Source organism: Labeo rohita, chromosome 21 (genome assembly GCF_022985175.1).
Source record: "Labeo rohita strain BAU-BD-2019 chromosome 21, IGBB_LRoh.1.0, whole genome shotgun sequence".
Lineage (NCBI taxonomy): Eukaryota > Metazoa > Chordata > Actinopteri > Cypriniformes > Cyprinidae > Labeo > Labeo rohita.
The window spans coordinates 19,400,382-19,415,094 of NC_066889.1; the positions used below are offsets into that span (position 1 = coordinate 19,400,382).

A 14,713-nucleotide genomic window follows, 5' to 3' on the forward strand; every position below is an offset into this window, starting at 1 on the left:
TCACATGACACATTTTTGTGTTTATGTGAGACAGAGCAGTGAAATGAAGAAAAAAAAAAAAAGTACCAGAGTCGCAGTTTTTAAAAATTGAACCTCTTTTTTTCTTTTTAATATAATTTATTCCTGTGATGCAAAGCTGAATTTTCATCAGCTGTTACCCCAGTCTTAAGTGTCACATGATCCTTCAGAAATCATTCTAATATGCTGATTTATTATTAGAATTATTAATGTTGGAAGCAGTTGTGCTGCCAAATATTTTTTGGAACCTGTGATTCTTTTTTCAGGATTCTTTGATGAATAACAAGTTAAAAAGAACAGCATTCATTCAAAATATAAATATTTTCTAACAATGTAAATCTACGCTATCACTTTTCAGCAACATTCAGTATGGGATTCAACAGTTTTCATGGATTAATTAGGCTTTTTAAATAGACTGCATACAAAATTTGCAAAATACAAAATCTCTGTTTAAACAAAATTTAAATTAGTCATTGCCTAGTTTTAACTTGAGAACCCTGTTTTTACAACACTGTTTCATAAATGAGACACTGAAAAAAAAACAGAGATGTTTTTAGTGGCAAAGGCATTAGAGGTTTAAATAACCTCTGCGTGTGTGTTTGTGTGTTTAAGTGTATTATCTAACCAGACCTTAATACTGATACAGTCACATAATTTCACCAGGCCCTAGTTTTATCCCAACAACAAAGGACCTGATGCAACAGCCTGTCACAGTCACAGGGAAACTTCATTTTGTTTGTTAAACTCTTTAGAAGCAACAATTCACAGCCACACAAATGAGTGTAGCAGCAGAGATACTCAAAGGGCACACAATAATGCAATGATCTTAAAGGGACAGCTCACCCAAAAATAAAAAATTATTTCATTATTTACTCATCCCTTATGTTGTTCATATTGGAAGGTAATCAGTTAATAATAAATTTAAACTTAAATTTCTGTCTGTTTTCACACAAAGCCATTGTGTCTCAAAAAAGTCACACTGACTTTTGATGCTTTTATAATTTTTCTGTGTCCTATTTGAAGCTAGAAAGCCTCAATTTACCTATATGGAAGAAAATATGAATAAACTCATCAAAATGAATTTGGAACGAGTAAATGATGACAAAAATGTTTATTTCTGGGTGAATTATTCTTTTAAAAGTGTCATAGCCTGTGTTTCCATATGCCTCTCATGAGAAAAAAACTGGTATGAAAAGTTAAAAAAAAAAAATCTCTGAATGAGTGAGTGTGTGTACCTGCATTTTGTCCATATGGTTCTGTTTAAACACAAAAGGATAAAAAATATAAATCAGAATGACGGGTCAGAGATGAAAAATATCACAAAACAAACAAAATATTCAACTATGGAAAAAAGGATCAACTGAACGGCTTGAAACAAAATTGCAAGGTATCAAAAAACAATATTAAAGATGGGAAAAGGCAAAAATTATGAAGGTCATAAAAATAAAGAAACACCCCATAGGGGACATAAGTTCTCCTCGAAAGTCAAGCTGATAGTAGGTGACAAGCAGAAGCTTCTCAGTGTGGACCGACTGTCAGACACGGAGGTCTTTTATCAAACACATGAGGGATCCAGACAGGTTGCATCGGTCCCTTCTAGGTTTATCAGATAATTTGGATAGACAGGTGCTTTTTGCACCAAAGGCACACTCTGCTGACCAAGCCAGGAGTGTAAATTAGGCTTTTCATAGTAGGATGCCATAGGACAGAAGGAAAGCAAGTAGATTACATTTTACCTCTAGCAGATGCACCACTTCTTCACGTTCTTTTTCAGCTTCAGCCTGAACCTGAAAATAAGAGATAGCATATTTAGTTTAGCTGTACTAATGCAAATCCATTCACTCACACCCGACAAACCCAAATCTCAGAAAGTAACTGCAACGTCAGTAAGACATTATAATTCCACATTGATTCTAAAAGATTTGCCAAGATTTGGTTGGCAAAGCTACTTCATCTAATTTCAGACAGATTTATTGATCCCACTGGGAAAATTCAGTATCTGAAGGGCAAAACTGTGAGTCACAGTTCACAGTTACTCATAAGTGAGTACAATTACAACGAAAACTCTTTGTTTGTACTCAAAGAGGAAATTGTGAGGTGATACAGACAGGCTATGATTGCCGTGCAAGTTGTATCAGCAAGTCATTTGTGCATATATGCCTGTGTCGTGTATGTTGGTGAGGTAAAAGCTCTGTCAAACCCCTCCCTAGGGATCTGCACTGATGCGGTGTCTGCTGTCGGCTCTAATTGCTTTGTTTGCCTGTCGCTGCTTCTTCCTGAAAGGCCACAGACACAAAGAAAAGCAAACAGTTCTGCAGCCATGATCCTATTATGTGACTCCACTGATTTTATCCAGCCCTACTATGCCAGAATATCTATTGCGGTCACGTCAGAAGAAAATTTTCTTATCCTTACGTCAACTTCTGCGGAAGGACTGGAAAGAAATTATGGCATATTATGATCATTAGATATGATATAAAAAATAACAATACAAAGCTAAAAGCAGGCTAATGTTTTCAATATTACTTCATTTCTGTTTAACATGGTAACAATTTAATAGAAATATTGTAAGTTACTAATGTTTACATTTTCTTAGTTATTCTAAAATCTAAAGGTGCGTTCACACCAGACGCGAATGAAGCGTTAAGCGCGAGTGATTTACATGCAAGTCAATGCAAAGACGCTGTTCACACTACAAACAACATGCAGTGACAAAGCGACACGATCCCATTCATTTCAATGGAGAGCTGGCGATTTTCGGTGACAAGAGCGACATCGAGCTACAACGACCAGATGGGGCGTGTCCAGCGAGGCGACAAAGTTCAGAATCCCTCAAATTTATGCAAATAAAGAGCGACTTTCAGGAGCGACAGCCAATAGGAAAGAAGACAGTAGAGCTCATGTGATCCTTCTCCTCTCTCAGCCATACATAAACATACACAATGGAAAAAAGTAGGCTCTGCTTCTCATTCGTTTTTGTTTGTATGTACAGATTTAATTTATATTTATATTATATTTAGTCTTTTGCCTCCAAAATGTTTGTATTTAGAGACAAGAAACCTGATTCGCTGTCAAGGCAACCAGTAGTGAGAACGCCCACTATTTAGCGACAAAAGTAACATAAATGAAGTCCGTCTGTTATAAAGTTTCCAAGACAGTTTTAATGTAACCTTCAAAGGCACAATCTGTTATATAAATAAATAAAAATCAACCCCTGGGACAATCTGTCCTTTGGATGAGACGTTAAACTGAGGTCCTGACTCTCTGTGGTAATTAAAAATCCCATGACACTTCTCGTAAAGAGTATGGAGGGAGTATCCCTGGTGTCCTGGCCAAATTCCTTTTTCTGAACCTTGTCAGTCATGGCCTCTTAATAATCCCTATTTATTTAATTGGCTCTGTCACTCTCCTCTTCTCCACCTGTAGCTGGTGTGTGGTGAGCGCACTGGCCCCGTTGTACTGTGGCTGCCGTCGCATCATTGAGGAGGTAGTTGAGGAGAGATCCCCCCATATGAACGTACAGTGCTTTGGGTGTAGGACATTAAAGCACTATATAAATGCCTCATTCATTCATTCATACAGCTACTGTATTTAAAGAAACACCTAAATACAGTATCTCTCAAAAGTGAGAACACCCCTCACATTCCAGCAATCATTTTAGTATATCTTCTCAAGGGACAATACTGAAATAAAACTTGGATATATTATAGAGTAGTCAATGTGCAGCTTGTATAGCAGTGCATATTTACTGTCCCCTAAAAATAACTCAACATACAGCCATTATTGTCAAAACAGCTGGCAACAAATGTGAGTACACCCTAAGTGAACTTGTCAAAACTGTGTCCAAAGTGTCAATAGCACCATTGTTATCTAGCACTGCCTTAATCATTCTGTGCATGGTATTCACCAGAGCTGCACATGTTGTTGCTGGGATCCTCTTCAAATCCTCTATAATGACATCATGGAGCTGCTGAATGTTAGACACATGGTGCTTCTCCACCTTCTGCTTGAGGATGCCCCATAGGTGCTCAATAGGGTTCAGGTCAGATCACCTTCACCTGCACCTTCCTCAGCAAGGCAATTGTCATCTTGGTGCTGTGTTTGGGGTCATTCTCATGTTGGAAAACTGCCGTTCGGCCCAGTTTCTGAAGGGAAGGCATCATGTTCTGCTTCAGAAATGTACAGTACATAATGAAATCCATGTTTCCCTCAATGAACCACAGCTCCCCAGTACCAGCAGCACTCATGCAGCCCCAGACCATGATGCTACCACCATGCTTGACTGTAGGAGGGACATAATTTTCTTGGTACTCCTCACCAGGACATCACCACACATCCTGGACACCATCTGAGCCAAACAAGTTTATCTTAGTCTCATCAGACCATAGGACATGGTTCCAGTAATTCATGCTCTTGGACAGATTGTCTTCAGCAAACTTTTTGCGGGCTTTCTTGTAAGCCAGCTTCAGAAGAGGCTTCCTTCTCGGATGACGCCAATGCAAACCGACTTGTTGCAGTGTGCAGCATATGGTCCGAGCACTGACAAGCGGAGCAATGCTGGCAGCACTCATGCATCTGTTTTTTGAAGCCAGGGTTGCACCTGATGCACAGAACGAGCACTCAGCTTCGTTGATCTAAACTTTTGCGAGGCCTATTCCGATTGGAACCCATCTTGGAAAACCTCTGTATGACTCTGGCCACAGTACTGTAAGTCAGTTTCAGGTCGTTACTAAACCTCTTATAGCCTAGGCCATCTTTGTGGAGAGCAACAATTCTAATTCTCAAATCTTCAGAGAGTTCTTTGCCATGAGGTGCCTTGTTGAACACCCAGTCAGTATAAGAGAATTGTACTCAAAGCAGCACCAAATTTTAACTGCTCTAATACAAGATACACAACTTTGTATGGTCCTGTCAAGCAGACAAAAACATAAACACGATGAATAGGACTTAAATTTAAATGGTTAAATGACATAGTGCTGTTATCACTTAGGGTGTACTCACTTTTGTTGCCGGCTATTTTGACAATAATGGCTGTATGTTGAGTTATTTTCAGGGTACAGTAACTATACACTGCTATACAAGCTGCACATTGACTACTCTAAAATATATCCAAGTTTCATTTCTATAGTATTGTCCCTTGAGAAGACATACTAAAATGATTGCTGAAATGTGAGGGGTGTACTCACTTTTGTGAGATACTGTATGTGTGCAGGCATGTTTGAGATTCACTGAGGTTCTTACCTTCTGCAGAAGGTTGATCTCCTGCTGTCTGGAGTTAAGGAAAGCCAAGGCCTGCTCATGCTCTGCCTCCAGTTGCTGCCGCCGATCTGCAGCCTCTCGCATATGCTGAAAAAAAGAAAAAAAGAAACAGAAAACAAAGGAAATTCAAATTAGGACACATTTGACATGCTGTAGAAACACCTGCTTTCTTAAAGATACATTATAAAACAAACCACTGATCACTGTTCTAAGCTGCTGTTTTTTAGGCTGTGGACAAAGATCTGGGAAAAAGCATCATGAATAACCAGACAGCCGCTTTAACAGACACATTAACTGATATAGTGAGAGTGAGTGATGACACTAACAGCCATTGATGGAGAAGCACTTGGTAAATACAATGTGTTCTGCGAAATACTGAAAACTGAGAACAGCATTATAAAAACTGATGAATAAAAACAAAAAACAACGTCTAACAAACTGTTTGGGTTCAAGTTTCCGTCTCCTTTATTCAAGATTCAGTTAAACTGGACAGGAGAAGGACTGAAGCATATCAGATTTGTTGTGAGGCTTAAAAGCTAAAGCTTATAAGGTCTACGATTCATTTTTTCTCCCCATTTCTCTCACTGTCCTTATCTCCATCCCCTTCAAGAGAGTTAAAGCCTCTTTCTTTTCTTTGCTGACTTCGGTAGGGTTTTAAACACGCACACACACCTCACACACTCACGTGGCTATACACTCAATGCTTTGCATATTGATTAAAATAGAAGCAGCTGAAGAGCTTCAGAGGACAGGAACAACTACAGTTTTTATTTTATTTTATTTATTATTTATTTATTTATTTTTTACAAATGTGACCCTGGACCACAAAACCAGTCATAAGGGTCCATTTTTTTTAAATTGAGATTTATATATCACCTGAAAGCTGAATAAATAAGCTTTTCATTGATGTATAGATTGTTAGGACAATATTTGGCTGAGATACAACTATTTGAAAATCTGAAATCTGAGGGTGCAAAAAAATAAAATATTGAGAAAATCGCCTTCAAAGTTGTCCAAATGAAGTTCTTAGCATTGCATATTACTAATCAAAAAATAAGCTTTAATATATTTAAATTGTAAAAAAAAATCATCAAGGAAAATTATCTTTGCTTAATATCCTATTAATTTTTTGCATTAAAGAAAAATTAATACATACAATGTATTGTTGGCTATTGCTACAAATATACCCGTGCTATTTATGACTGGTTTTGTGTGAATCTTGTAATTCATTAGCTACATAATAGCATATAAAAGCATAAGCTAAACATAGCTACATCAATATAAATTCATGTCATTTCAAACCATTATTTTCTTCTGTTAAACATACAGTAAAAGACATTTTGAACAATGTTTCTGCCCACACAAAAACAGTGGGGCATTTTATTTAAAAAAAAAAACTTTCACTGAGGGACAGTAAATTACAGAATTTTTCATTTTTGGGTGAACTATCCCTTTAAGAATTTAGGATTTAAAATAGATGAGTTCAAATGAAACATTTCAGACAGAAATTCCAAAAGCTCTCTTTTTCTTTTAAAGAACGTCTTTTACTTCCGTTCAGCTGCTGCAATGCTATCTGGAACAATTACGCATTTGTGAGAAGCAGAAGACATCTTCAAACAACATCAAAAAGACTCCTGAAATTTGACAGAAAACCTCTTGTTTTCTGCTCGTTGCTATACTATTTCTACTTCTAAGTCTCATCTCATCTCTTCTGTAATCATTTATCACATAGTCAATAATGAGAAAGGTAGGAGAGATAAATACATATTTCTCATTTCAAAGATGAGCCGTCAATTTCTTGTTATAAGAGCTTTTTTCCTCCCGAGACACATGACACAAACAGTCGATAAAGTGACAAGTGCAGGAACACTTTTCATTGAACAATGAGTCAGCATCATGACGCTGGCAGAAACAAGTCAGATAAATGAAACATCATTATCTCAGCAGGTATCAGTTTTTCCTTTAAAATCAAGATGCTATCATTAAGAAATGTGATATTAAACAATAGATAGTTTATTAGATATCAGAAAAGTTGCCATAGGGAAAAAAAGAGTTGACGATATAATAAACAGTCGGTTTGCAATATTTCACAAGGCTGTCTCAGTTCTCAAAACTCCTTCTAAATGACTGGTTTCTTAAAGGAGAAGTTCACTTCCAGAAAAAAATGACAGAGAATGTACTCACCCCCTTGTCATCCAAGATATTCATGTCTTTCTTTCTTCAGTTGTAAAGAAATTATGTTTTTTTGAGGAAGATATTTCAGGATTTTTCTTCATATAGTGGACTTCAGTGGTGCCCTGAGTTTGAACTTTCAAAATGCAGTTTAAATGCGGCTTCAAACGATCCCAAATACGGTTGTAAACGATCCCAGCAAAGGAAGAAGGGTCTTATCTAGCAAAGCGATTGGTTATTTTCATTTAAAAAATACAATTTCTATACTTTTTAATATCGAACGCTCATCTTGTCTTGCTCTGCCTGTACTCTGTTTTTTCCGGTTTAATACAGTATGTCAAAAAACTCCCAACTCATGTTCTCCCTCAACTTCAAAATCATCCTACATCACTGTTTTACCTTTTTTGTTTTAGGGTGTTTGATCTTCTTTGCATGTTCACTTTGCAAATCTGAAATGATTCTTGAAGTTGAGGGAGAAAATACGATGGGAGTTTTTCAACATACCCTGACTGTCTTGAACCAGAATACACAGTCCAGGCAGAGCAAGACAAGACAAGCATTTGAGGTTAAAAAGTATTTAAATTGTATTTTTTTTTAATGAAAATAACCAATCGTTTCGCTAGATAAGACCCTCCTTCCTCGGCTGGGGTCATTTACAACTGCATTTGGGATTGTTTGAAGCTGCATTTAAACTGCATTTTGGAAGTTCAAACTCCGGGCACCACAGAAGTCCACTATATGGAGAAAAATGCAGAAATGTTTTCCTCAGAAAACATAATTTCTTTACGACTGAAGAAAGAAAGACATGAAAATCTTGGATGACAAGGGGGGGGAGTACATTATCTGTAAATTTTTGTTCTGGAAGTGAACTTCTCCTTTAAGATTAAAGTTTGAGATGCATATTCACAATATGTTCTTGAACGCTAGTTGGATTTGAACTGATAATCAAACTGCTATTTATCCAATATCCAAAAATGATCTTACCTTTAGGACCTGCTCAAGGTTCTCCAGTTTGTCTTGGAGCTGAGCCTTCTCCTGTCTGGCCGAGTCTCTCTCTTGACTCACACAACCAAAAGCCTTTCTGAGCTGATCATAGTCTGACTTTACCTAAGAGTTGGAAACAAAATGAGGATATATAAACCATCTTAAGTCACAAAAATCCATCTAAACTTATATAACTGTCACTTAAACAATGAAAAGCAGAGTTAATAGAAGAACCTTGGCCAGACTTCAGATGTTGGACATTTAATTATGACCACAACAAAGAGACGAAAATGGCTGAGTCTGCAGTGGTGCTTACAATGGACCGTGAGAGCATATTGTACAGTGAGTGTGAGTCTAAGCAGAATTTTTACGAAACAGAATTAATCATTTTGAAAGATTATTTCAGTAGTTATTTTTCACTCTCATAAAAGGTGCAGTGATTCTTTATAAGGCTTGAAACATAACTCCGCCACACTCTAAGCTACTGTATATAATAAAAATTCAGGTGATTTGTATCTAAGGCAACAGCTCTAAAAATAAAGATTCAGTGTTCAAAAAAGTCTTTTACACTGACTCACAACACTGGCAGAGCTCAGAGAAACACAACCAATCACCTGATGACTGCAGAAGAGGGTCAACTCAGGATGCAGCCAAACAGGAATCCATCCACCAATCAAAATTTACCACTCAATATATCACACACTTGTGGCGGCATCATTCTGGCACACGCCCATACTCTCTCTCATTTATTAGCACACATTTCATCCGTTCCGGCTGGGGAGGTTGATTCGCATCTTGTATCGATCTAAGATCGGTATATGAGATTGCGCCTGGTGCCGACGCATGTGACAAACTGACCCGTCCCACTTGGGGTTATTTACCTACTCTCCTCGGCCTTGTTAGCACCGCTGAATGCTGGGAAATGAGCCTTTGATCACTGAGGGAATGGGAATGGAAGCGGGCAGCACTACCTGATTAAACAGAAGACATTTTATCTCAGACACTTGTCTGGGGTTGTGACAGATGGCCCTTTTTGCTGTTAGAGGAGAGGAGCCGCCTGTGGATTATTCAGAAAGAGACTGCCAAACCATGGCATGGCTTGCAAAAAAAGCACTAGCGAAAATGATACTATTAACACACTGAGTGCCATGGGCTGCCAATCTCGGCAGATTCACTACATTGGATTCCTTTCACAGTATGATCGAGTTTACGTCTGATTATCTCTAGTGTACACTCGGGCATGCTTGTCACATCACGAAGGCTGATTTTAAATCATAATAAATGCATACAGGCAAAACCTTATTCAGTTTCATTGAACTAAATCTGGTCAAAACAAACAAGGTGGATATATTGACCAGAAAGGGATGCGATAAGATCAATATTGGCGATGAGATGCAGAGAAGAGCCTTTGGGCACATGTTCTTAGAAGAGCCGTGTAATGAGCAGCCATTGATCGCATGAGCTCAGCTGGACATCTCTTACCTTCTCGTACTCCGTGGCCTTCAGGATGTGACTAAGCAGCTCACGATTGAGCCGTTTCCTCTCCAGCAAAGCATCCTGAAGCTCATTCTTCTGTCAAGAGGAAAAAGCAAAAAGGTGTCAGTTCAGTGTCATCAGCTCATCTATCTACAGTTGAAGTCAAAAGTTTACATACACCTTCTAGAATTGGCAAAATGTAAATTATTTTACCAAAATAAGAAGGATCATGCAAAATGCATGTTATTTTATAACATTAAAAAAATATATTTTTTCATTTAGTACTGCCCTTCAGAAGCTACAGAAGATACTTACATGTTTCCCAGAAGACAAAATAAGTTAAATTAACCCTGATCTTCAAATTCAAAAACTTTTCTTAATGGATCTTAATGATTCTTAATAATGTTTCCTTCTGAAGCATCAGTGTGCATTGCTGAAAACCAAAAAATTTGTGGGACCTGAAGGATTTTTCTGAAGAACAGCAGGCAGTTTAACTGTTCAGGACAAACAAGGGACTCATGAACAACTATCACTAAACAAAAAAACACAGCTGTGGATCATTCATGTAACAACACAGTATTAAGAAAGTGTATGTAAATTTTTGAACAGGGTCATTTTTATAAATTCAACTACTATTTTCTCTCATGGACTATATGTAAACGTCTTTTATGTGAAATAATTATCTTATTCAGGTCAGTACTAAATAAAAATAACATGCATTTTGTATGATCCCTCCTATTTTGGTAAAATAATTAACATTTTACAGATTCTTCAAGGTATACGTAAACTTCAACTCTATCTATCTATCTATCTATCTATCTATTGATGGTACCAGTGAGAAGTGATACTGCAGAGAAATACAATTTTGGACAAAGACGTCAAGCTGTATCATCCAAAGGAAAGAAAGATCAATATATAAATCTCCTTGTGAAAAAGAGGGTGCATAATAACAAGTGATTAGAGAATTCATAAACCCATGGGTGATGAACACACTAATAAAACACAAATCTCTTTAGCCTATAGGGAATAAAGGTGGGTGCTCATTTTGTTTTTCATCGCTGGCTGTGTTTAAAGAGCCACCCAAATCTCAAGACATCTAACACAGTGTGTATGAAAAATTAATCAATACTTCACGGAGAATGGCACTCTGCAGCAATTACCACAGACCAGGATTCAATTTGTTGGTAGATTACCTTTTTAATTGGATTGAGGTCATTTATGCTTCTTTTCTGAAGTGTATAATTTTTTTTCGCCACTAGCATCACTACATGAAACTGCAAAAATAATGATCGTTTACTAGCAGGATCGGGAAAGGTCCTCGAGCTGGGATTCGAACTCGGGACGCCCGTAGTGCAACAGCACTGTATGTCGGCACGCTGCCCACTAAGCTATTGGCGCTGACTCTTACTAAAATTGTTATGGTATTTAAAAAATCCATGTCGTTTTATACATACTTTGGTCTGTGGGGTGCCATTATTTTGATGACGTGAAATGGTTGCACTTGGTGAGCTACTGGCACTACCCGCTATTTTTACCGCAACACAACTCAGAAAATGAAATACTGATACGATGCTACATTGTGCGGATTTTGGTTGTAATTTTTAGTTGAAGGGCAACAAGAGAAGCGATGTAAGTCATTTCTTTCCCAACGATAAGAAAAGGAGAAAAGAACTGGAAGAATTGAAATGCTAGATGCCAAACTGGCAGGAACTAAACATGCCGATTAGGGATGTTCATTTCAGTTATTTTTCCTAGCCGACGCTCATTAACCGATTATTAACTGTTAACCGATAAGATTATTTTAAATTAGAATTTAATTATTTTAGAAAGGATAATTTTGTTTTCCAGGGATTCATTTTACATGCCCAAAAAGCAGCAAACAGAACATGAGGATTCACACTGATACATTACATCACGTACTGGAAAAAACATCATAAAGCTATGCTATATATATAATGAATGACCAGCTCTATACGATAAATATTCTTACTTAAGAAAACAAAAGGAAAAAACAGTGCAACAAGTAGCTAGTATGCAGAGATGTGGTTCATTTTTGTGCTGTGAGAAAGGAGAACGGCTGAAAGTGGCATCCCATTTTTCTTTATTTTACAAAAGCACAAAGATTTCTTTTTATTGTCAATGTACACAAACATAGGCAAACCGTTTACAGTTTCGATTATCTGTATGACTAGAAAGAGTCATTTCCACTGTTAGAAGGGGGAAAAAATCAAGTGATTGCGCCAGCACCACACGCGTACAGCCACACACACAACTTGACAATGCATCCTTTTAATTTTTGGGGAAAAAAATCGATGGTATGGCATTTGGGCCCACACTCATATCCACCACTAGGGCCCTATGAAATCCGTTTTATTTTTTCCCAAATTCCGTTTTATTTTTTTTCCAAATTCATTTTTTTCCGTTTTAATTTTTCTGGATTCCATTTTTTTTTTTTTTTTTCATTTTTCATTTTTCTCAACTCCTTTTTAATGGTAAATTAAATTTTATTAAGAGCATGTCTAATTCATTAAAATCATGAAACTTCAATTTAATGAAATGACATGTTTAGGGCCCTATAAAATGTTTTATTTTTTTCTCACCATGTTTTACAGTTATCAAATTCTGTGTTTTAGCATGTCTAATTATTTAAATGCATACTTAATTTATTCAAATTTATTCTTAAAATAGCCTTATGAAAGGTTTTTTACCCTCAGAAATTCTGTGTTGTGTATTTAAAATGTTCTGGTTATCAAATAAAGGCATAAAATATAAATTTCATTGATCTTTTAATTATTGAAAATTAAGCAAACTTCAGTATATTTCGCAAACAAAGGGGAACTTATTATTAAAATTAAAAGATGGAAGAATTGTTGTGTGATTATACCCTAAAAATAATGTTTGTTTAATTTTAGTAGTAATAGTAGTAATATATTTCAGGCACAATGTCTTCAAATTAAACCAGACGTTTATTTTGACGGGTTGCCGTGTCTACCTTTACATTTCTGTGTGTATATGATATGACACTAGTTTTCCTAAAATGGAACGGTCAAATGGTGAAATCACCGTGAGCGTCATGCGCATAAAAAAAACGCTCGCCTGTATATGTATAAATCTCGCCTGCATGTATAAAACGATGTTGATTTTTTAAATAACGTAAATCTTTCATGGGTATTCTACTACATATTTCAATAAGAGATATCATTTATGTTATATTAACCCATACATAACACCTGGGGTTCCTTTAAACAATCTTTAGAAAAATGAGAAATGCAATGAAAATCATCTCACTTCTGAGAAGACAACTTGTATCTCACCGCACTACATCTACCCATAAGTGCATGAGAGCAAACTCAGAAAGTCATTTCAAACCCACTAATTTGATTGTTTAACACAGCCATCCATCTCTTGAAGTTTTTTAAAGTGCCACACCCTGGCTGAACTCTGTGAGCGTCTCTGACTCAGCATCCTGTCCCTTCCTGACTGGCTCACATGTCGCAGTATATCAGGTGGCAGGTTTGCTCAACAGCAACTAGAGGAGCATTTGAACTTCCTTGTCAGAAGCCCTGTCTGTCAACCACAGCGTCACCCTGGACATGACAGCTACAGCACACGAGGGCAGCGCACACGTCGGCTGCCTGCAAAACGGTGACCACCGCAGACCTCCCACGGGACCACGTCTAGCATATCCGCATATACATTTGGGAACATTTCAGCCATCATGTTCTATTACCTCAAATGAAAGGACAGTCTTTAACCTCTGCTCAAGGGACCTTTAAGAGGCCGCCGAACTGGCTGCACATTGAAAGCAGGAGTAAAAAAATATGCAGTTCGCTGCGCAGTCACGGCTGATTAAACGCAGCTTTAATGTGGTAAAGATTAGACTACCATGGGATTATCAACTGAAACTCTCACAGGGTTGTGAGTTAAAGCAGCGGCACGTATCATACCCAGGAATCCTGCTTCTGATTTCCATATGGATGGCAAAAGAAGCAGAACGGCGAAAGAAGAAGGCGGTCTTGGGAAGAGAGAGCGAAAGCGTGCCACAAGAATGGACTAATTCGAGCAGACACGACTGCCTGATCCCCACCCTCCAGTTTGGCCCCTGGTTCTGCAGCTGCTCAGAAAAGCTTTGCTCATCCTTCCACAACATTCACTGAGATGAGGCTCTTTACATGGCCAACCACTGCAGCATTGTGGATGCATATAGGATGTGTGGGTGTTGTTATACAACCACAGACGTATAACAGGAGAAACAGGGATGCAGTAAATCTGTGGGTCAAGCCGAACCGTGAAGAGATTTTCAATACTATTTCAGTTACGTTAAAGCTAATTAACTGAGCAAATGATTCTCTGTTAAATCTTGATGATGTTTAAACCATGTTTCAAAAAAAGACACCTTTGCTGTTTGTAGAAGCCTAATTTAAAATATTATTTCAACATAGACCTCTAATAATGTAGAATATAATAACATTTAAGTTACAAATATTATAATTTTATATTAATTACAACATTTGCTTTGAAATACCTTTTTGTTTTCATTATTTTAAAAATTATGAATAAATTACTTTTACCATAATTAGGTACATTACCGGTCAAAAGTTTTTCAACAGTAAGATTTTTATTGTTTTATGAACATTTCTCTTCTGCTCACCAAGCCTGCTTTTATTTGATCCAAAATGCAGCAAAAGCAGTAATATTGTGAAATATTTGTACTATTTAAAACAACTGCTTTCTATTTGAATATAGTTTAAAATATTTTTTAAAAATCATAAAATAATTTAATATAAAATAATTATTATAAAAA

The 14,713-nt window shown here is 37.0% G+C and overlaps 1 protein-coding gene across 6 annotated transcripts in view; it reads right to left on the reverse strand.

Annotated features, from left to right (window-relative positions):
- rimbp2a (RIMS binding protein 2a) overlaps positions 1-14,713 on the reverse strand; it is a 66,662-nt gene that overhangs the window by 21,321 nt on the left and 30,628 nt on the right. For 4 of the 6 annotated variants that reach the window (XM_051093370.1, XM_051093367.1, XM_051093366.1 and 1 more), the window contains 5 exons: positions 9,916-10,005; positions 8,434-8,556; positions 5,260-5,364; positions 1,755-1,805; positions 1,254-1,274 (listed from right to left, as the gene is read on the reverse strand). In XM_051093370.1, the coding sequence (XP_050949327.1) occupies positions 1,254-1,274; positions 1,755-1,805; positions 5,260-5,364; positions 8,434-8,556; positions 9,916-10,005 (390 nt within the window). The remainder of the gene's footprint in view (positions 1-1,253; positions 1,275-1,754; positions 1,806-5,259; positions 5,365-8,433; positions 8,557-9,915; positions 10,006-14,713) is intronic. The other 2 variants (XM_051093369.1, XM_051093372.1) reach the window with 1 other exon arrangement.